At 39.4% G+C, this 21,605-nt stretch overlaps 1 protein-coding gene across 1 annotated transcript in view; it reads left to right on the top strand.

Moving 5' to 3' along the window:
* Positions 1-414: 414 nt before the first annotated feature.
* The window catches only part of map3k10 (mitogen-activated protein kinase kinase kinase 10), a 33,655-nt gene continuing 12,464 nt past the window's right edge, over positions 415-21,605 (top strand). The window contains exon 1 of the mRNA XM_087795298.1: positions 415-2,698. Within this exon, the coding sequence (XP_087651424.1) occupies positions 1,798-2,698 (901 nt within the window). The 5' untranslated portion in view covers positions 415-1,797. The remainder of the gene's footprint in view (positions 2,699-21,605) is intronic.

Genomic DNA, 21,605 nt, shown 5'->3' with positions numbered 1-21,605 from the left:
CAGAAATACGTAAAACGTGACCCTAATGTGCTGTTATTCAGAAACATGGACGATTAGTATCATACATGTTTTGCAAGGAGTTTAATCATCGGTAATATTATTACTTTAACATTTAAAATTCCTATTATGATTTGGTTTCGCTGATATAGGTCAAAGACATGGACCGAGCTACTACATTACCCAGAATGCAGTATGACCCGCCTACCCCCTGTATCGCTACGACAGACCTCCCGAGGCAGAGATTAGCAGCGAGTCGATCTGTACAGCACGCGATAGACAGCGCGTTACAGCGGAAGTCCATCCATGCAGTTTGGAGATCGGCGACTCTCGGGACGCTCGCTCCCACGTCCGTGAACGGCACCCCGGTGTGTTCGGATGCAAAGTCAGCCGCCGACTGACAGCTCGCCGCGCGACATGTCACGTCAATGAAAAGGAAGAGCCGGTTTCATCAGGACCTTTCACCGGATGTTTGGATGGATTAATCGGACGTGGACCGATAGCTGCTTCTCTGATAAGAAAAAATAGTGCCCGGTGTTTGGGATCCACACGCCCATGCGACGGATGTTGCTGCCTGTCGTTCGCAGGTTACTGTCAACAGTGTCGGGACGGAGAACCGGTCGTGGACACCTGTAGGCCTCCTGCGTTGGTATTTTTGAGCTGTTCCTTTTTTTGATTTAACTGGCTTCAAAGGGAAGAATCAATGGGATACCTTCACATATTTACCCTGTAGTCATTTCCAATGAAATCTAATGGGATTATATTCTCCGACATTTGAACATCACAATTCTGCTTTTTTAAGGAGGTAACTTGTCACAATTTAGCCTTGATAAAGACTCAGGCCTCTGCACTCTCACTGCTCAGACTGGATGTTGAACATTACAGCTGTGGATGGAAGTCTTGTTATCACAATTCCCTCTTAAAATGGAAGAGCTGGTTCTGATCAAGACTATTCGTCGACGTTGAGTTCTGGAATGCCCATACATACAGGATTTATCAGGGACGGACGTGGCGGGGATGTAGGGCTTCAAATCCAGGGATAGATCCGAAACACCACTTTCATCTGTGCAGAGTTGATGGAGATGGCTGGCGGGGGAGGTGCATCCATAGTGGGCTGGTTGAGAGATAATGAGGACCCCTGCTCAGAGGCTTTCAGGCAGCTCAACCACAGACTGACTTTCCTATTGGCGCTCTGAAGAGAACCTCATCCAAAATTAATCCAGGCAACGGTGATGTTATGACAACCTCAAACCGATGGGCTGATTTAAGCGTCGCGAGTCTTGGGTTTTGGGTGAATTGTAGTTTTGCACGTTGATGGAGCGTTTCGCTTCTAATTGGCGCTCGACAGACATTTAGACAATGACCCAATTTAATTAAGCTGCAAATTCGTGGACAAGAGGATTTGTCCAAATAATTGTTACACTCCTGCTGTTTTGGAGAAAACCCTCATAATCAGAGCCTCAGCTACTGTGGCAGGATTGGAAAGACAATTGAAATAACAATCAATCTTGGTCACCAAGTCATTGACATTATTTAACCTAGTGATCGTTGTCCCTGAATGAACTTGCCTTTGGGAATACATGTTACCAAACACTGGATAAAGACGAGCACGGCAACGGCTGGTGACCAATCGATGAGATGTTGTGATGGAGAAGAGAACCCTTGCTCCTTGAGCCTCTTATTTCCTCACCACACATTGGTGGTCGAGGACACCTGGTCCTAGTCGATGGGCCGTGGGTGGGTTTTTTGCTTGACTTTACAAAAGGCAGGCCTCCGGTTTCCAACAACTACAGGGTTGCCATGAATCCGTTCGGCAGAGCTGGTACCACAGTAACCCCCATGTCCTGTACCAACTGTGGGGGTTGCTGCTCCCCACCTCCGCCTAGCCTTATCCCTCCTGGTCCCTTTACTTCCTCATCCATGCCCTCAAACATCACCCCTCCACCGTCAATGTATCCTGCTCCTGTGCTGCAGGTAGAGAATGGTAGCAGCTGGAACTCCTTCGGTTCTCCAGACTCCCACCCAGACCATTGCTGTGGTACCACCAATCCTTACTGGACTGCAGTGTTCGATTATGAAGCCACAGCAGATGAGGAGCTAACACTGCATCGAGGGGACCTTCTTGAGGTCCTCTCCAAAGACTCCAAAGTCTCTGGTGATGAGGGTTGGTGGACTGGTAAGATCCAGGACAAGGTTGGTATTTTCCCAAGCAACTATGTGACGAAAGGGGATACCGCTAACTACCAGCAGCTTACAGTAGGAGGACTCGTACCCGGTAGTGAATGTCCTTTGGAGATAGACTTCTCAGAACTGATTCTTGAAGAGGTCATAGGAGCTGGAGGATTCGGGAAAGTCTACAAGGGAGCCTGGCGGAATGAGGAAGTAGCCGTGAAGGCGGCAAGGCAAGACCCAGATGAAGATATCAGTGTTACAGCAGAGAGTGTGCGGCAGGAGGCCCGGCTCTTCTGGATGCTCAGACACCCCAATATTATTGCACTACGTGGAGTTTGTCTAGGGGAGCCCAACCTTTGCTTGGTGATGGAATACGCAAGAGGAGGCGCTTTAAATCGGGCTTTGGCTGGGAAAAAGGTCCACCCAAGGGTTTTGGTGAACTGGGCAGTCCAGGTTGCGACAGGAATGGACTACCTGCACAACCAGGCGTTTGTACCCATCATCCACAGAGACCTCAAGTCCAGCAATAGTAAGTACTGAAAATGTCATAATGATTAAGACTATGTGAATTATCCTAAGGAACTAATTCCAAGATGCTTAAATGCAGCCTGTTTAATAGGATAGCCTACTGAAGTCAAAATGTATTATCTAGTTGGAACCAGTTGTTGTCTAGCATTGACAACATCAACTTAGATGCAACTCTTGTACCCATGTAAACCTACAAGGGAAAGTCAATGTGTTACTTAAAAACATGTCTACTTAAAAAAGCTAAATAACTGCAATATTCTTAGCCCCTGTTTTGCAAGAGGTATTAGCGTTTAAGTCTACTACGGAAAAACTACTGTGTTCCTGAGAGCTTAGAAAATACAACAAAGATGATTGTCAATACATTTTAAGTCCTTATAATGCGTCAGCACAAATATTATGTCTTTAAGACCTTTATTTCCTGGTCACATTTTTTAAGAATAGGATCAATTGTTATTTTATTAAAAACATCCAAAAGTATGGCAATACACAAACATCTTATCAAACCAAAGTACTACAACTCTATGGGATAAAACGCATGATTTCATTGTAGCAGGAATACCACACAAAATTATATTATCTAACACACCTTTAATAATGATTCATTTTTACACCATCTTTTGATGAAGCAGTGTGTTTATCAGTTGTGTTAAATATTTTCCTTAACTTGCACGTGTAGATCTGTAGCAGTGTTTCATTTTCTTATTGATTTCATGCGCATTTCAGTCATTGACATGTTTGTACAGTTATCGATCGTCGTGCATCCCAGTGCAAACACTAGACCTCTTTATTCTCAATGATCATGTCTTGATCTCCTCCTGTCATCCCTCCGTACCTCCTCGTACTCGTCCTGTTTCCCACCCTCCGCAAGAAGAGCAATTCTGCTCTGCAACTCACTGAGCTATTTTTGGTCCTTTGTGCTACATGCTGTTTAAAGACACAGTTGCCTCGAAAGAAATCATACAAAACATGCTACTAAGTGTATTTGACCGTGTGTACTGGCAGGTCATGGAGTGTGTTTATCTCCGTTGACATGAGTGAAGGGGGGGTGGAGTGTATAAATATGGGTGTGTATTGCTGACTCGGCCCTTTTTTAAAATACAACGGGCTGTGTTAAAGCACACTGATCCGCCTGACAATTGTCAAGATGTTGTCTTTTTGATGTTCCTATAATAGGGTGTCTTGCGGAGCCGCTCTTGCAGTGATGACGCAGGGTGTTAGATGTGCATTGAACAGTGTGGCCCTGGTAACGACACAATAACGCTGCCTTTCCATGGTGACATGGCACCGCTTCTGTGTCACTGAGTCATACAGCTGCTGCGAAAAATGTCAGCGTGTGATTGAACGATTGTGTGAATCTGGCAACAATAAAGACGCATGGAGGCTCTGGATATATCCATTCCCTGGGAGTGATGGTGATTTTTCTGAATATGTGTGGGTGCTGTGTGAAGAGAGCATGATTCACACTGAGGGATGTTTGCACTGGCTAAGCTCGGAGGGGGTTATCAAGGGAGGGAAGTTCAGTCATGGCTGCGAGGAGCGAAGTGCACAGAGATGTATGCAGCAGACGAGAGGTACAGCATTGAACAAGAGAAGGTGTACGCGGGGGTTAACATGAAGTATAACTGAGTTTAGGGTTTCACCTCAGCTCATTGTCCAGGCACTCAGGCTCTCGGGTGTCGGCTTTAAACCACCGACCACTTGGCATCCATGCGGTCACAGAGCAGCTCGGGCCCCGGAGCCTCTTCTCTGTCCTCCATTTGCGCTGGATAATACCAGCCTTGTTATCTGAAGAGATACACGACTGATCCGATCTCGTAACTAGACATCTTGATGAGTCAAAATGAAACGCTGGTGTTTACATTCTTAGCGTCGCAAATTGACTGGCGGAGGTTTCGTGACTGTTCTCATTGAATAATAATAACTAAAATAATAAAAATAAAATAAAATCTTCATTGATAAGTTAGAAATTGGCAAGTTCATATAAGTTTACATTATGATAATAATAATAATAATAATAATCTCTATTTATATAGCGCCTAAAAGATGTATTTTTCAGCTCTAACAACAAGATGGTCGTGGTTATGTGCGATGTCAACGGCGGAAGTTTTCAGCTCCTTCTCATTCATAAGTTCATTAAAAATAAGTGAAAACGAAAATAATAAAGCAGTCATCTAAACAATTTTTAGCTACGTATGAGTCGAGAATGATGAAAACAAAACGTGATGATTATCTGAGAGACTAAATCTGAAGCAGAAATGTGATGCAATCTATTTAAAAGTAGTTTTGTAATCATTATAAATGATTGTTATGAAATACTTAACACACACTCAGGAGGTGACGACATATTTAGATCTGTTTTAATGAACACACTCAAGTTTAGTGTTGTTTTGTGCTGCAAAATATCTTTTCCCTCCGGCTGTCCCTCATTTCATTATCCATTGATATCATCGACAAGTTTGAATACTATTATACACAGTAAATATAGATATTACATATTGATATTAGTTTCATCAGAGTTTATTAGCCTGCAGCTGTCATGCGTTGCATGATTTGTAATACGGAATATAACAGCAAATAAACACCCCAAAAAATATAAAATAAAATCTTAACAAGAACTTGCATCACATTATTTATTTAGTTTAAATGTGGTTAAAGTTGAACAGTTTAGCAAAACACATAATTAATAACATCTTCATTATTTAAGACAAAAATATTAACAACATCAACTTAATAAGGGACTGAAATAAAAATAACTATTTCATTTGTATTCTAAATGACATGAAATAAAAAGATGTCAATTAATGAGATAGAAAGAAAAAAACAATCCAAACTGTTTTATTAGAATTTAAAGTATTAATAAAACACCTCAAAGTCTCTGAAGATTCACTCTTTTATCACTGAGATTGTATTTTTGGCACACAAAACATTTTCATCTATTTTTATCTCACACATCACACCAGCAGTTTTAAACGTCGTTGTGCACGTGTTAGAGTGTTTTTATCTTTTTCACACCCGAGTGTTTTGCTGCAAATTAAAACGGGGATAATGCAATAAGTTGCATGTTTGTGGATTGTCCTTCTGGTCCTGCTCTACCTATGCAACTGATCCCAGTCCAGCACACAAGCCACTAGTCCACACCAGTCATTGGCTGTTCCTCTACTTTGCGTTAACAGAAATGACCACTAGGTGTGTGTATTGGCAAGAATCTGGCGATACGTATCACGATACAGGGGCAAACATACCATATATTGCAATATATTGTGATACTGTAGAACAAGGTTATATTTGAAGTTCTGTTCAAGTACTTGACTCTAATGTTGCAGAATTAACAGACCACATGAAGAGTTTGTAACCAAATATCAGCTTTAAAAGTCTACTGTATCCTCTCGACCTCAGTCACTGCCTGGATCTCGCAGGATTTCGGTGTTCCTTGCTCTGGAAAGGACGTAATGAGTGCCATCTAGCAGTCTGAAGTTTAAATGCAACACAAAAATGGACAAAGCCGTATATCAGATTGTAAATAAAATAAAATAAAATAAAAATATAAATTAAATTAAAAAAAAAAAAGAGACAACAAAAAATTCTTTACATTTTTTTACACACACTTACAAACATATAAACCATAAAATGAAAATAAAATATTATTTATATTTTCTCACACTGTAAAGATGCGCTGTTGGCTTCCTTAGAGACACTATTGTTTGACGGACCCTTGAAAGGCATCAATTTAGACACCACTAGAGACCACTTTTCTGTCTTTTAAGAGGTCCTTCGAAAGTGATCCAGAAACTTTTGAAAATATTTTTACTTCATCATTTATCAAATATTGATGTATCCTTATGGAGAACTGTTTCTTTATCTATAAGTGGTAAATTCTCTAAACATCAAACAAAAAAAAAATGAGGCAATTTTAAGATGAGTAATAATAAAATTGAACATTTGAATGAATAATTGTTGAGAAATTGATAATTAAAACATAATATTTGGGCTGTGACTCTGATATATGTTGTTGTCAAAGATGCCCTGTTTATATCAACGACTGTTGATGATGAATGATCTCTTTTGTATCATTTAAATGCAGACTTATGGAGAAATGAATCATTTAAAAAGTCATGTTTAAGCCATCTTAGTCATAATACATTCTCAAAGTTTACACATGAATTCTCGAGTTCGACATGACTCTCAAATCTCACTTTCATTTTCTGAAACTTTGCAGGCCTGTGGGCGTTTGAACTCACAGTACAACAGAGTTTCAGTAAGACATCGTAAGATCTTTGCTAATTGGGGTTGTCGAAGTTTTTGAGAATTTTTTTCTTTTGGTTGGATTACAAGCCTGATGATTGGCAAGAAAGTAGTTTTGGGAAACGTACTATAACCATTGTGTAAATTGAATCAGGCTGAGTCACGGTTTGTTACAATTATCCGACTGGTGTGTCACCGAAACTTCTTCTGAAGACCCGGTCGTCAGTCAGCTGTGGGTAACTGGAGATATTTGCTAAACTACAGCGAGACACACCAGCCGCCCTGTGTTCATTCAAATTTAAACGACATGAAGTCAGACTTCGTGTCCCGGCATTAAGTGTCTCAAAACAATGAGCATCAGCTCAGATACTTGCTGCCTGCTTTTAAACATTGTCAGAGTGTAGATGATATTACCTGCTGTTTTGACTGCTGCATTTTTTAAATGGTAGCCATGTTGACACAGTCAACAATCACCTGACGGGAGGCAGTCCGCTGACTCAGAGCAGGCTTGTCAAGTATGCTGTTTGCTCAACCAGTGAAACTGCGAAGAGAAGAAATTACACATTAGTTTCTCACTTTCCACGTCGATATTGTTTTGGGCCGGGCGTCCGACTCGAGGACCGCGGCGTCCACAACACACTTGTGCTCATAAGAAGCTACTTAAAAGATTAGCAGGAGAGATGTGTGTGTGTGTGTGTGTGTGTGTGCACGGAGCCCGGATGACTGTGTGAACCAGCGAGCTGCTGGTCTCTCAAAGAAAACTGATGAATCGACAAGACCAGTGGACGTTTTTTTTTTTTTTTGGCACAAACCACAAACGGGTCATTTCACAAACATTAGATTCAAGTTTGTTAACTTAAAATTTACCTTAACTTAACTAAACAGAAAAGTGTCAACTTGCAGTGACAATATTTGTCAAATACATTGAACCTCATTTAACCCAAGGTATGTAAAGGTAAATAAATGCATCACATAAACGACAACTAAAAATATTTAAAATAGAATATGTAAAGTTTATGTAATTGACTTTAGAATATCTTATGTTCCTGTTAACATGCTTGCATGGACTTCAAAGGTTGCTAGCGTTCCTTTTCAGCCAATCGCCACAGATCAAAAAAAAATGTTTGCGAAAGCTGCTAAAGACTTAAAAAATGGCAAAAATTGAAAAGACTTGCAACTTTTTAAAGGTTGTAACTTGCTGAATATTTTAGCTTCAGAGTTCTAATTAAATAAATTAATAATAAGGGAATCATTTTCGGCCTTTGTGGATGAATAAGACCAATAACGAAAAAATCATGAGCTGTCCAAACACAGAGCAGATTCAAGGGCGGTCATTGTGAGCCCAAGAAGATCTCTGTCGCCCCCGTGAGAGGGTAACCAAGCTGACTCAAGTGACCTTTATCGACATGTAACCCTATTATGAATCACTGGCCTAGTGCGAAGAAAAGATTATAAATGATTTATAAATGTATGTGATGATTCCAACAAATATTTTATTTAATAAACATGACAAATGGTGTCAGAAGTGGGATTGCTAAAAATATATTATAAGTCGGTGTGTTTGAAATGTACCCTCAGGAATGACTTTAATCCTTCTACTTGAAACATGTTAAAGTGTTCAGTGCTCACGGATGCCGTTGGTGGAAGGATGACCTGATCATGTGACCGACTCGCCTCTGCTGGACTTTCAATGCTAGCTATGAGCGCCGGCTCGCTGACCAACCAGTCGGTTCTTTGTTGTCCAGTGAGCCAATTGAACGAGACACCGGTCAGAAGTGGGATTGAGAAGTGGACCCCTTGACCTTTATGTGTATGAGGGGCTCCACTCAAGATGGGGTCAGCGATAGCATGAGTATGAGGAAGGAGATTGAGTAGGAGCCCCGCAACGAAATAAATATTTTGCACCCATATCCAAAAAAAGTACCACTTCTGGTTAAAGGTTTTCAAAATAAAGGATCCAATAACAAAGTAAAATGATTACATTTATAAATAATAATATAATGAAAATAAGAATCAATTAAAAATGTATTAACAGCAAAATCTCTAAGTAGTAATTTGATATTGCAAGACATTAAATCCTCCTCTTTCTAAAGCTTTATTATTGAGTCAAACCGAAGTGAAACAAAGGCGACTGGGCTGCTTATCTTGTCTGAGCGTTTGCCCTGTGATCCTGCTGTATGTGCAGTGAGAGCAGGCCTGTGTGTGAAGGTTGTTCGGCATGACATGCCGGCGCTGGGGCAGCAAAACCCACTCGCACACGCACACATCTACACATCACATCAGAGGAACAATGACCCTATTCTCACACAGCAGCCCAAGACAGAACCAGAGCAGCTCTCACAATGGCAGGAGTCACTGCGTTTCAAGGGCCGAAGAAGGGGGGCGACGAGGGAGATGGAGGCAAGGGGAAGGCGACTGCAGGTCGTGAATAGGAGCATAGCGATGGGTTGAAGGGAGGCAGGAGCGAGGCAGGAATGCAGGGGAGAAAACCCCTGGAGGCTCGGATGGGAGCGGGAGCGACGGCTGGGGGTGGAGGGAAGGGAAGGGGGATGGAGAAGAGCTGCAGATAATGTTACAGTCTCAATCAATTATGTGTGTTTTGTGATCTGTATGTCATTCAATTGACTACACACACACACACACACAAAAGACAAATATTCGACTATCTCAATCATGAAAAGAATCGTAACCCGGTTAGTACATTGTTTTCTAGAAATTAACAGAAGAATCTTGTAGCATGCGACGCTGGGATTTGTTTAAGTCTGGTCGACAATTCCCCGAGGCAACATGTTTTCAGGTCGTCAATTTGTCCCCCTAATGTGAACACAATATCACAGTCTGAAGAAAATACTGTTAAATCTGGCACAGGTCACTACTAGGACTCAAAGCTGACAAAATGATATTCTATTTGACTCAATGTGGCAGGAAAAAAATATGAATTACCACTATAATTACAATTGTACAACTATACCTTTGCAGAGAAGGTTCTTTTTTTGTGTAGATACTGTATATCTGTCACAAAATAACTCATATAAATGAACATATATTAAACTTTTATTACTGATTCAAATGTGGTGGTTACTGATTACCATTCGGATGCAGATAGTTTGAAGGATTTGTCAATTACTTTTTAACAGTATTAAATGGTTATTTTTGTGATACCGTTATTCATGTTAAAAGAGAAACACAAACGGGTTGTAATTTTCAGTAAAATATGTTGTTTTTTAAAGTGGGTCATACATTTTAGGTAGTGACTGAAAAAACAAGCTTGTGTGGTTACATTTGATGGATTGTGTGTTGTGCCTCAGGAACACAAATAGCTTTAAGTTATGACAAAGTTTTGTGAGTGTGAGCTGCTTTATTTACTCTTATGCTTGACCTTTTCTACACTCACTTGCACTCAAAACTGCCTCAAGAGCAGGGCAGGGTATCGAACTTCCGTTCTTTTGTGGCATAGACCGAAACATGCTTCAGATTGTGGTGCCAAGTTTCGATACCCACGCAGACTCAACTGTCTTTATATAAAATAAAGCAAAGTTCGTAGGACCTTTATCTCCCACAATGCACTTTTCTTTGTGACCATGTTGGTACCAGGTCTAAAATATAAACAGTGCAACTTGAACAAAGATTTTTGAGTCCAGGAAAAAAATGTTTTCTTTTTATTTCCATTGATTTATTTTATGATGCAGTGTCAGAATAAGGGGAACCTTTATTCGGAACAAAGAAATTAATCAAGTAAACACATTAGAAAATGTGTCACTAGTATGTCACAAAGGCAGCAAACATCAGATTGATTTGTCATTCGTTAGCAAGTGTTCCTTTGAATTGGAAATTAAAGGTTAAATCACTACCAGTATAAAAGATTTTCAATCGATACACAGCCCTACTCGAAATATTATTTAATTCCCATTTAACTTTATGTAAAACCAAATTCTTTGTTTATTTATAAATATGATTATTATTATTTATTTCTAGAGTAAGTCATGTTGACGTTGAAGTTCCCCTGATTTGTTTATAGCACCTGAACACCTGTTTACACATTTTTGATTATAAAAATAATAATAATTATTATTTGTTTTAAATATTTATAAAGCTGATCTGGTCTAAGCAACGGTGACGTTGAGCAAAAGTGAAACCCCAACCATGACTGATGTGTGCAAAGCTGATGAGAGGAAACATGAACGTTGTTGATCTCCTTTAAAAGGAGTTGCATTAGTTCTAGACTGTGACGAAAAACTCGTCATTCGTCACATTGTTAAAGGACGGGGATGTGATGTCTGCTCGCGTGGGTGACTCATAGCATGAGCTGCTACCAAAATGAAAGCCTTAAAATCCATAATGGTTCCGTAATTATATAACATTTATTTAACCATATCTAGTCGTTTGTGACTTAAGTGGTTCATCCACCATCAGACCAACATATTCTTTAGCAACGATCTTCTGCGTGTGAACGTGAACACACTGTCAACAGGTGCTGGTTTCCACAGTCCTGACGGGGAGCAGAGAGACACGGCCACATGCAGCACTCACACCAGACGAAATACACACTGGCGAACACACACTTGTGTGCACCATCATCTCCACTGGTCAATGAACAGAGGACTTGATGCCAAAACAACAGACATGACTGCCCGTCTGCTTTGCTGCATTGCAGTGAGTCTCTGTGGAGCTGCCAAACGTAGTGACACACTTTCCTCATGTAGAGTTGTATAACTGAGGAGATTATATCTGCTGCGACAAGAAGGTGAATATATGTTGTAGCAAATTGTGTATCGATCTAAAATGAAAATCGGAAGTCATTTTGAAAGAGAAAACAACGATCCATCCTGGTGATACTTCAGAATCGAAGAAGCTTCGCAGCCCAGAAAAGTCACTTAGGATTGATCAGACAAATTCCACGATAAATCTCTAAAGAGATTAAAGAGGGAAAATAAAATCCTGAAAATGTGAAGCTGATAGTTGGCGCAGAGGAAATCTACCAAACCCCAGAAGAGGTTGATAATGCCTGCCAGACACATGACCAACGGAACCATCTGGACCAATGACTGAGGGTTAAGACGGTTTATAGTGATACTTCTGAGGTGGTCAAAAACATTTTACACTGATTTATACTGATTATATGTATATATTTTTTTAAATTAATGATAATATTTGAGCTTCCATATTTCATGCAAGTAAACCTCAAATTCAAAGTAATGTATATATATACATATAAATGTATATATGTTTATGTATAACTCTTTTCATTGAAATATTGACATGTGTTTAAACCCTGCCCACTGAAAACACTTTGTTTTTCTGGAGATTAAATTATGTTTACCATAACCACTATGCTGTTATTGGTCAAACATCAAGGTTTGTCACTGCCCATCATAAAACCCGAAAGTTTCCACCTCCAAGGGACTCGTTGTATAAACAAAGTGTTGAGACCCAGAAGTATTAACTAGTAAGTAAATTAAATTTGTAGATTATTATTTAAATATCAGTTAATACATTGATAGACTAAATTGATTAGTAATAATGAATATTTAGATATTTTGTTTATTTTATTTATTCTTTAGATTGTTTGGATGGAACGAGAAGATCTGCCCTTTAAGAGATACTTGTGCAGAACAAACTTTTGTTTCTTTAAGTCATATTTCTAAAAATCTTGAAGAGATTATTGGTATACTGGTATCAATATCGATAGTGTCTGATACTCAAAGCCTAGCAATGGAAATGGAATCCATAAAAGTCGGAACCATGCATCGCTTATTGCTAAATACATGCTGAATATCTGTATTTTCGACTAAGAAATGCAAACGAAAGAACCAAATTCGGTTCTAAAGTTCGATCTGGTCACCTTCTATTATCTTAAAACAAAGTTACACTTTTCTAAAGTTGACCATCTCTCTGAAGGAAAAAGAAAAATAGCACAAAAATGTTTCCTCCCTCCAACATGACCTCGATAGGAAAGAGTTGTTGCTGCATATATGCTGTAAAGTGGATTAACCTAAACTTCCACCACTGCTCAATATTAAGGCAGGAACACAAATGAAAAAAACACATCTGGGCTCATCAAGGATTCTGTATATGTCTCCACGTCATATAAATAACGACTTTGATGGAACATTCCTCGACATCATGTGAAGATTCTGGAATCATATTCACTCACATAAACTAAGATACCAACATGTTGTTGCTGTGCAATTTTATACACCGCGATCTTCACTGGAAAAAGCGCCTCCTTTCATGCTTCCATCTCTGAGTGAGACGCTGGCTGGTCACACGAATCTGGCAGCTGCATTTGTGCAGAGACAAAGTGAAGTGCTGCAGGGTGAAACTCTGATGCGACCGGGTTCGGGATTAGAGGCCTGTAGTCGTACATGAAGAGCCAAACCGCCGTATCAATGACAGCGAAGCATACCAGCTCTCATCAAACACAGATACCTGCTGATTTACAGCGTATCGCTTGTCTCTATAATTGCGTGCACACATGCACGGACGGAGGTTGATGCTGTGAATCCACGACTGCATCCGTAAGATTCTCTCCAAAAGATGCTGCAACCTTCTCTTGAGACAATGGCACGTGGTTTGTGTTGCCGCTAAAATGACAAAAGCTCTCCCTGCAGCCATCTCTCTTCACCTCCGCATCTTTCCATCCTCCTTTCTTTTCTCCTCCATCCACTCCTCCCAATATTTCCCTCTCTTGCCCTCATTCTGTGCAGCATTATTCCTCTCATCGTTCCTCCCATTCACTCCGCCGCCCTTCCCCCACGCCGCATCCTTAAAAACCACCACCACTCCCCGACGGTGCCTATCTTCTCACCCCCCCCCACCACCAACTCTACCTCTCACTTTTAGGACTCCCTCCTCCCTCGCTGTATCTTTTTCAGTCTCCCCTGTGAGTTGTGATTGTAGCCGAGCCGGCGACAGCTGCGAAAGCAGTCGATGGTGCGGCGGGCGAAAGGGTTAAGAGGGATGGAGTGGATGGAGAGGGCGCTGTTGTGGGCGTGGCTTTCGTTTTTTTTAACTTCTTTGCCTGAACTTAAAAGTAAACACAATAACGACTAGCTTAAGTCAAGCCCTCCTGGATGTCGGCTCGCTGCCATGCTGGTCCAGACACAGTAGTTGAGTGAGGGATGATGGAGACCCCAGGTCAGGAGGTCCAACTCAATCACTAAAGGGGACAAAATATTTTAGCGGTGTTAGTCATGGGCCAAACAAAATGTATAGATCAGAATCTACTGATGGTTCCTCTCCCTCTGTGTTTGATGGATCTACTGACTCCTTCAAGAAACATCTTTCTCCCTGATTTTCTTGGGGCTGCCATGTTTGCCACTGTTGTCTTGACCTTTTAAATTTGTATGTATTTTTAACTGTGAATTGTTTTGTTGTTTATGCGCTTTGTGACCCTGCTCTAAGAAATGCGCTTTACACTAAAAATGACTTACGATTCGCACAGGATAAGTATTACCTGTGGACCTTTGGCGATTTTTAATAATTGTGGAGAATGTCGGAGATTCATTCCCGTGCTCAAATGACCTACTGTATTTCGCCTAACACAGGCGTTGGGTGATAATACTAGTCCAGTGCGAATCTGCATCCTTGTGTTTATTATTGTAATTGAGTGATTTTCCATCTTGCCGCGGATATGCTACCTTTCTTTTTTAGTAATTGCATTCCTTTTTAGATCTGTTGGGCACCGTAGATTGAAACATTTGTTCATATCGGGCCTCGTCCCATACAGATATTAAATGAAGTGTCTCAAGTCCAGTGCCTACTTTTGGAGTGTTTACGTTTCGGAGTGCAAGGTACAACGGGCGCAGCCATATTTTCAATGCCTGAAGTAGAAGCGGGTGTGACAACATAAACGGCTGTATTGTCAGTAAAACAGACTATTTTACAGACGTCGCTTATCTCGTGCGAATGTACTTAAACTAACACAGAGATGTGGGTAACTTACAAATCCACAGGTAAAACTAATCCCATGCAAATATGGCTTAACTTACTTATTTACAAACACAGGGTTCTCGTAGAACCATTAAAAGACCTTAATTTGCATTCAAATATCCTAAATCAAACGTGTATTTACTTACTTACTTACGTATTTATTTATAATAACTCGCAGATTGACGCGCATAATAGTTGACGTATGTTGTGGATTTACTTCAAAGTGATTCATGTAGCAACTTTATAAACAGACGTTTGCTTTGGGCAACAAAATAACGTGTAAATTAAATTACAATTAAGACATAAAACTTAAAAAATGTCTTGAGTGTTACTTGCCTTTTAAGCCAGAAGTGACAGACAGTATGCGTCTGACTTTGATTTTCAAGTACCCAACAGAAAAATCCCCCCAAAAAAAAAAAGATTAGTAGGTGTAATCATAAAAGCTTTGACCTTTTAGTGCAAGTTAAATTCTTGGTAAAGATTTAAAGTTTTCTCTGTGAGCGAAAAACCACCTTTGATTCAATGAATTTGTGTTATTAATTGTGCTTTGCTTTCGTAAAGTCAGGTGAAATCAGCACCTTGGCAGGTGTTTGCGATGTTTCAGTGTTTTTCCCAGTTCCTTCCTTTACTGACCAGCTCAGCAGATTCCTTCTATTGACCACTTTGAATGTCAATTAACCAACTTCCGGAAAAAAAAACGAAAAAGCTGAGTGACTCATATATTATACATCAGGAGTGGCCTTGTGGACGTGGCTTGAGACGTTTGAAGTCATCAGCTCTTACCTTTAATGGCTGTGAGACACGTCCTGTTATGGAAGATCATGACCAGGGTGGGTTTTTAGAGACGTGAAGAGGATTGGAACATAATAAACATAGGATGGAGGGAGAAAACGTGACCTTTTCTGTGTGACATTCGTATGTTTTAGCTGTGTTGCGTGGGTTTACTCCAATTTCCTCCCACAGTCCAAAAACATACAGAAGTTTTTTTGAAACTTGGGGAACTTGTCTATAGGTATGAGTGTGTGTGAATGGTTGTATATCTTTGTGTTCCCTGCGACAGACTGGAGTCCTGTCCAGGGTGTCCCCCACCTCTTGCCCATAAAAAATTGGGTTGAGTAAAATCTTTTGAATTCAATATCATTTGCTTAACATCAAACTTTTCCTTCACTAAAGATTATTAATTAATAGTTTTTACAGCTACTGGAGTTTTTCGTGTCACATCTGAATTCCCACATCTGTTTGCAGATAATATTTTGGTGTCAAGATTCCTGTGCGGGTAATAAAAGAATACTGATCTTATCTTGGAGAGTAAACTGTGTGAGAGTAAACATGCACTAAATGTGGTTCTGTGGTTTTTATACTGCATATTATCGTGACTGTGGTTCTAGTGTTGTGATTTTAGTCTGTGACCTTTGTCCTTGTTACCATAATAACAAGGTAGTGATGGTATGAATTTTCCATGTTAATTAATGTGGTTATTGTTACAGCATTTATTTTAAGCTTTTTAGAGAAAATATTTACATTTTTTTTAATTTTGATGCCCTTTTTCCATACCGGTCCTTGAAGATTCTTGATTCCGACACACATTTATTTCTACTTCATGAACTCAGAGGAGATGTTTTTTCCATGTTCTCTCATTATTATCTTGTCGCACGTGTTGCTGCTCTTTGGACTGCGGAGGCGAGCTTTTCTCGACTTGCTCGGTTATGAAAACACTTCTGACAGACGCTTCTTCGTTGGTGTTCACCGGCTTCCTCTTTCCTTTTGTGTACTTGGTATTGAATCTAGGAATTGAAATGTACACTCTTGGACGATTCTGGGACCCAGTTCAATCGATTCTTGACTCTCAAAACTCACACTAATAAGCTGTAAAATGTTGTCCATCAGCGGGAAACCAATCCCTGGTCTTGGCCACACAGACAGAGGCAATCCTTAATTGAATCCATGTTCTATTGATTATTACTGTGTGAAAGGTGTTTTGGTTTGAAAAAATAATGGTATTTCTCTTAAGTAACATTATCCTGTGACTCTAGACATGTCGAGATCCTTGTGTCAGTCAAGTCTACTCAAAAAAAACAACCTGTAAACTAGTGAAATTAATGAAACAAAAACTCTATATAATTAATTTTGTACTAGTTTTATCTGAAGATCAGTCCCTGGTCATCTTTAACACTAACATTAAACTGGTCCCTGTTTAATGTGGTACATTATCATTCATGCTGTTGTTGATTAAACACGAGAGAGAATAAAGCACCAATAGAAGCCGTTGATTCACACAAAAGCTTGTCACTGGTGAAGTGATCCGTTCCGATGGGATCAAAGACAATGTTACGGACTCTAGAAGGGGCTCCGTCACATTCCTGTGGAGCTAATGTGTCACCTGAGTTAGGAGAGAGGGACTTCTGGTTCAAAACCCTTGTGAGAGACTTCAAGAACTGTTTGAACAGTGACTCGGCCGTGTTTCCCAACAGTCGTCCAGGTTCAAAGTCCACGATGAACCAAAGGTTACGTCAACAGACGTTGTGTGCTCTGAGGAGTGAAACGCATCCAAGTCAGGTTTCGTATACGACCTACAGTATCTCTTCATGGACACCAGGCAGCTATTAAAAACACAAGATGTTGTAAGGCTGCATTTTAGCGAACTGGACCTTCTCAAATATAAAAGTTCCTGTTGCATTAAATTATGTTTAATTTTTAAACCCACTATGTTCTAGTGAAATACACATTTAATCTCTCAGCAGTCTAAGTTACTGGAAGAGAATTATATTTAACATCATCGTATTTACCAATTTGTCTGTAAGAATAAGAGTGAGTCGGATTGTCTTTTCATTCGTGAAGACTCAATAATCTTAATTATCTCTGTGTTTGTCCTCCTTCACCACTCGCATCAAATTTATTCAACATCCATTTTACTCTTCTTCCAATTCTCTGTTCAATTGTTGACGACAACAACCTTTTCCGTAACGTATCCTAAACACTGGCTACTCTATAGGTCATCATATTATGGACATTCATCTCTTTGACTTGAAGAAAACCAACCAGCGAGTGGTCTTGCCTGTAGTTAATACAAAACTCTGCAGCAAGAATTCTGACCCGCTCTAGTAGAAGAACTGACATTTCTCCGATCCTTAAAACTCTTCACTGGCTGTCAATTTCTTTCAGGATCAATTTTTAAATTCTGGTTCTTACTTTCAGAGCTATTCATGGTCAGGCTCCTCCTTACATCAGTGATCTGATCCAGCCTTACACCCCAGCTCGGGCTCTGAGGTCTGTGGATCAGAATCTACTGATGGTTCCTGAACACGCTCCTAAGTTACTCCTAAGCTTTGGAACGATCTTCCTCTCCCACTGTGTTTGACGGATCTACTGACTCCTTCAAGAAACATCTTAAGACATTCTTATTTGTGCAAACTTTTCCCTGATGTTCTTGGACTTATGTGTTTGTCTTATGTGTATTGACCTTTTAAAGTATATATTTTAACTAGTTTATACTTGTGTATTGTTTTTGATTGTTGAAGTCCTTTGTGACCCTGGTCTAGAAAGGTGCTTTAAAAATAATAATTACTTACTTACATACTTATGGAGGTGAATGTGTTTCTTTAATATTCAACCCAGAAAAAGTGACTTTAATTCAAAAAAAAGTGAGCTCAATCCAAAAAAAAGAAATAACTTTGACCCCTTGTAACTTTAAAAAACCTTTTTGGGTTTGAATAATTAAGGAAAAATGTCCTACCCATTTTTTTAATTGAAGAAATTGAAGATGAAGATTGAATTGTGTTTGATTGAATAATAAATAAACACATCTACCTCCATACAGACAGAGGAATGCGTTAAAAAAGGATACAAAACCTCCTTTTTTTAGTAAAGCATATAGCTAGCTACTTTTTTAATATTGTAGAGTTTGTCTCGTTTTAATGTCTTTTCCATGTTGATGTGGTTTTCTTTATTGCTTTAGTAGTAAATAATAATTTTAAGCCTCAGAAATTACACATTTTCTTTAAAAAAAAGACGAGATGAAATACATACCAGGATTTAAGATAAGTGCAGTCGGTCCTCGGTTCAGCAGCATTATGTTCCCCAAGAACGAGGTCAGCTGCCTTACCTGCAAACACCCAGAGTTCTTCTATGGATGCCTCACGTCCTAAGATGACACTGCCATGATTCATCAGGCTCACACAGTTATAATGCTTCAGGTAGCACGAGACGTAACATCAGAGCAGGGAGTCCAGAGATTAATAAGTAAGAATCTTTGAGATGAGCTGGTGGATAAAACAAATCCGTGTGAGGTGTTTTCGATCTTAATCAGCGTTCGCAGATCATCTATTTTTTCAGCGTGTTGCCATGACGAAGTGCAGCGAGCTTCTCGTCCCTTATGGATTCTATAATAAGATAACATTTACCAAAGCACTGACGCTGAAAAAGACACTTTATCCTCGCGGACGTTTCCTGCTCTCGTACTGTAACGACGCTAAAAGAACATTTGAGCAAAGGAAGGCGAGCTTGATATTATTATTTAACGCTTCATCCTGTCGTTCTCTCTCCGGTCTCGTGTTCACTGACCTGCACTTTAACATATGTTTTGTGTATGTAGTTTACGTCTCGCTCGCGCCGAACAAACGAGGCAGACGGCGAGGACACACCCGGCCGGGCATGCAAACACATCTCATGTTCCGCCTTTATGTCTGGCTCCATCGCTTGTTTTCATTACACATGGCGACGGTGCTCGCCCGAGGAGACAGCTGTCACTCACTTGTTTGTTTTAGGATGGGAAACGGCAAAGATCATGGGACGTTTCAATCATCTGGATTATAGTGTAGCGCTGTTGGAAGGATCGATTCTGAGGCAGCTTTGACTGTGAACTTGGATCATATCTCACTGTATGTATAGAGCAGTGGGCAAAACATGTTATAAATTGTTGCCATCAAGCAAAAATAAAGGAGGGAAAAGTCTAAATAATGGGAAATAAAATTTAAAAAACAAGTTTAAAATCTAGCTACAGTGGAGGAAATAAGTAATTGATCCCCCACTGATGGATGAAATGAATAGTCTATGTGTTTAATGGCAGGTTCATTTTAACAATGAGACAGAATATAAAAAAGAAAATCCAGAAAATCACATTAAAAAAAGATTATTTTGCATTTCATTGAGTGAAATGAGTATTTGATCCCCTATCAACACAATAGTTAGTACTTGTTGGAGAAACTCTTGGCAAGTACAGATGTCAGATGCTTCTTGTAGTTGATTTCCAGTTTTGCACACATCTCGGAAGGAATTTTAGAACCACTCCTCTCTGCAGATCCTCCAAATCCTTAAGGTTCTGAGGCTGTTGCTTTGACACATGAAGCTTCAGCTTCAGATTTTCTATAGGATGAAGGTCCGGAGACTGGCATCGGTCACTCCATGACCTCAACGTGCTTCTTTTTGAGCCGCTACTTTGTTGCCTCGGCTGTATGCGTTTGGTCATAGTCATGCTGGACCACGACCCATTCCAAGTGTCCTGGCTTAGAGAAGGAGGTTGTCTCCCAGTCAGTAGTCTTGTAGCCCATCCTGTGCAGGTTGTACTTGTCCATGATATGCTCTTTGGTCTTGCCCATGATGGAGAGGTTGGTGTCTGATTGTTGGATTCTGTGGACAGGTGACTTTTATATAGGTTACAAGTTAAGATTAGAAATACTTTATTCATGTGAAAGGACTAATGTGTGGGAGTTATTGTGGACTGTGAATAAATATGTGGGAGCAGGACTTTATTGTGATTGGTAGAGGATCAAATACTTATGTAACTCAATGAAATATCAATTATTTTTAAACTTTTTTATTCTGATTTTCTTTGTATTATTCGATCTCATTCATTTCTTCGTCAGTGGACACACATACAAATCAGCTGGGGATCAAATACTCATCCACTCCTCCACTGTAAATGAGCAAATTTTTATTGTTTTGTATATAACTTTAAAAAAACAATCTTATACAAAACCTTTTTTTCCCAAATATCCTTTAAAATATTGACTTAAATATTTTTGAAGGGCAATACATTCTCACAGAAACAACAGAAAATGTACGACAAAAGTCCTAAAAACCATATAGTGATACTACAGTTGACTAGTCATGAATCATAAAAAATATATATTCTAAATAAAAATGTTTGTTTCTACACTTTAAAAAATATATATTTTGACTGTTTAATAATAGTTTTAAATACAAGAAAGCTAAAAATGGCAAATACTCTTAAATTATTAATCGAAGTTAAACAATTCCAACAAAATGTAAATCATGTTACACATTTACAATACCTCTCTCTTTTTCACACTTCCTCTCAGTGAACCTATCGCTGTAGCTACAGGTGTTAAGTGGATTTTAACCATCATTATACTGTACACTTTGACAATAGGTGTGTAAGAAAATCGTTTTTTGTTTTCAATGATACCATATCAATAGTTGAAGAACTGTATCTTATTAAAAAGAAGAAACATAATAATAAAATAAAATGTTTTTTGTTTTCAAATCATATATATCTATCTTTTTTTTTATCATCAGTTCTTTTATTGTTTAAATGTCAAAAAAGTTTCACAGCATTTGTTAATTTTTGTGTTGCAATTAAACATCACGTCCTCCCAAGTAAAGGAACGATTAAATCATGCGAGATCCTTGCGATGACTCGGGGCGAGAGGATACAGTCGACTCTAGCATCTTTAAAAGCTGATGTTCAGACATATTTTGTTTTCAAAAAGCTATTA

This window comes from Callionymus lyra, chromosome 7 (assembly GCF_982586985.1).
Source record: "Callionymus lyra chromosome 7, fCalLyr1.hap1.1, whole genome shotgun sequence".
Taxonomy (NCBI): Eukaryota; Metazoa; Chordata; class Actinopteri; order Syngnathiformes; family Callionymidae; genus Callionymus; species Callionymus lyra.
Note: the sequence above shows the minus strand (reverse complement) of the source record. Positions and strands in the feature narration are given on the sequence as shown.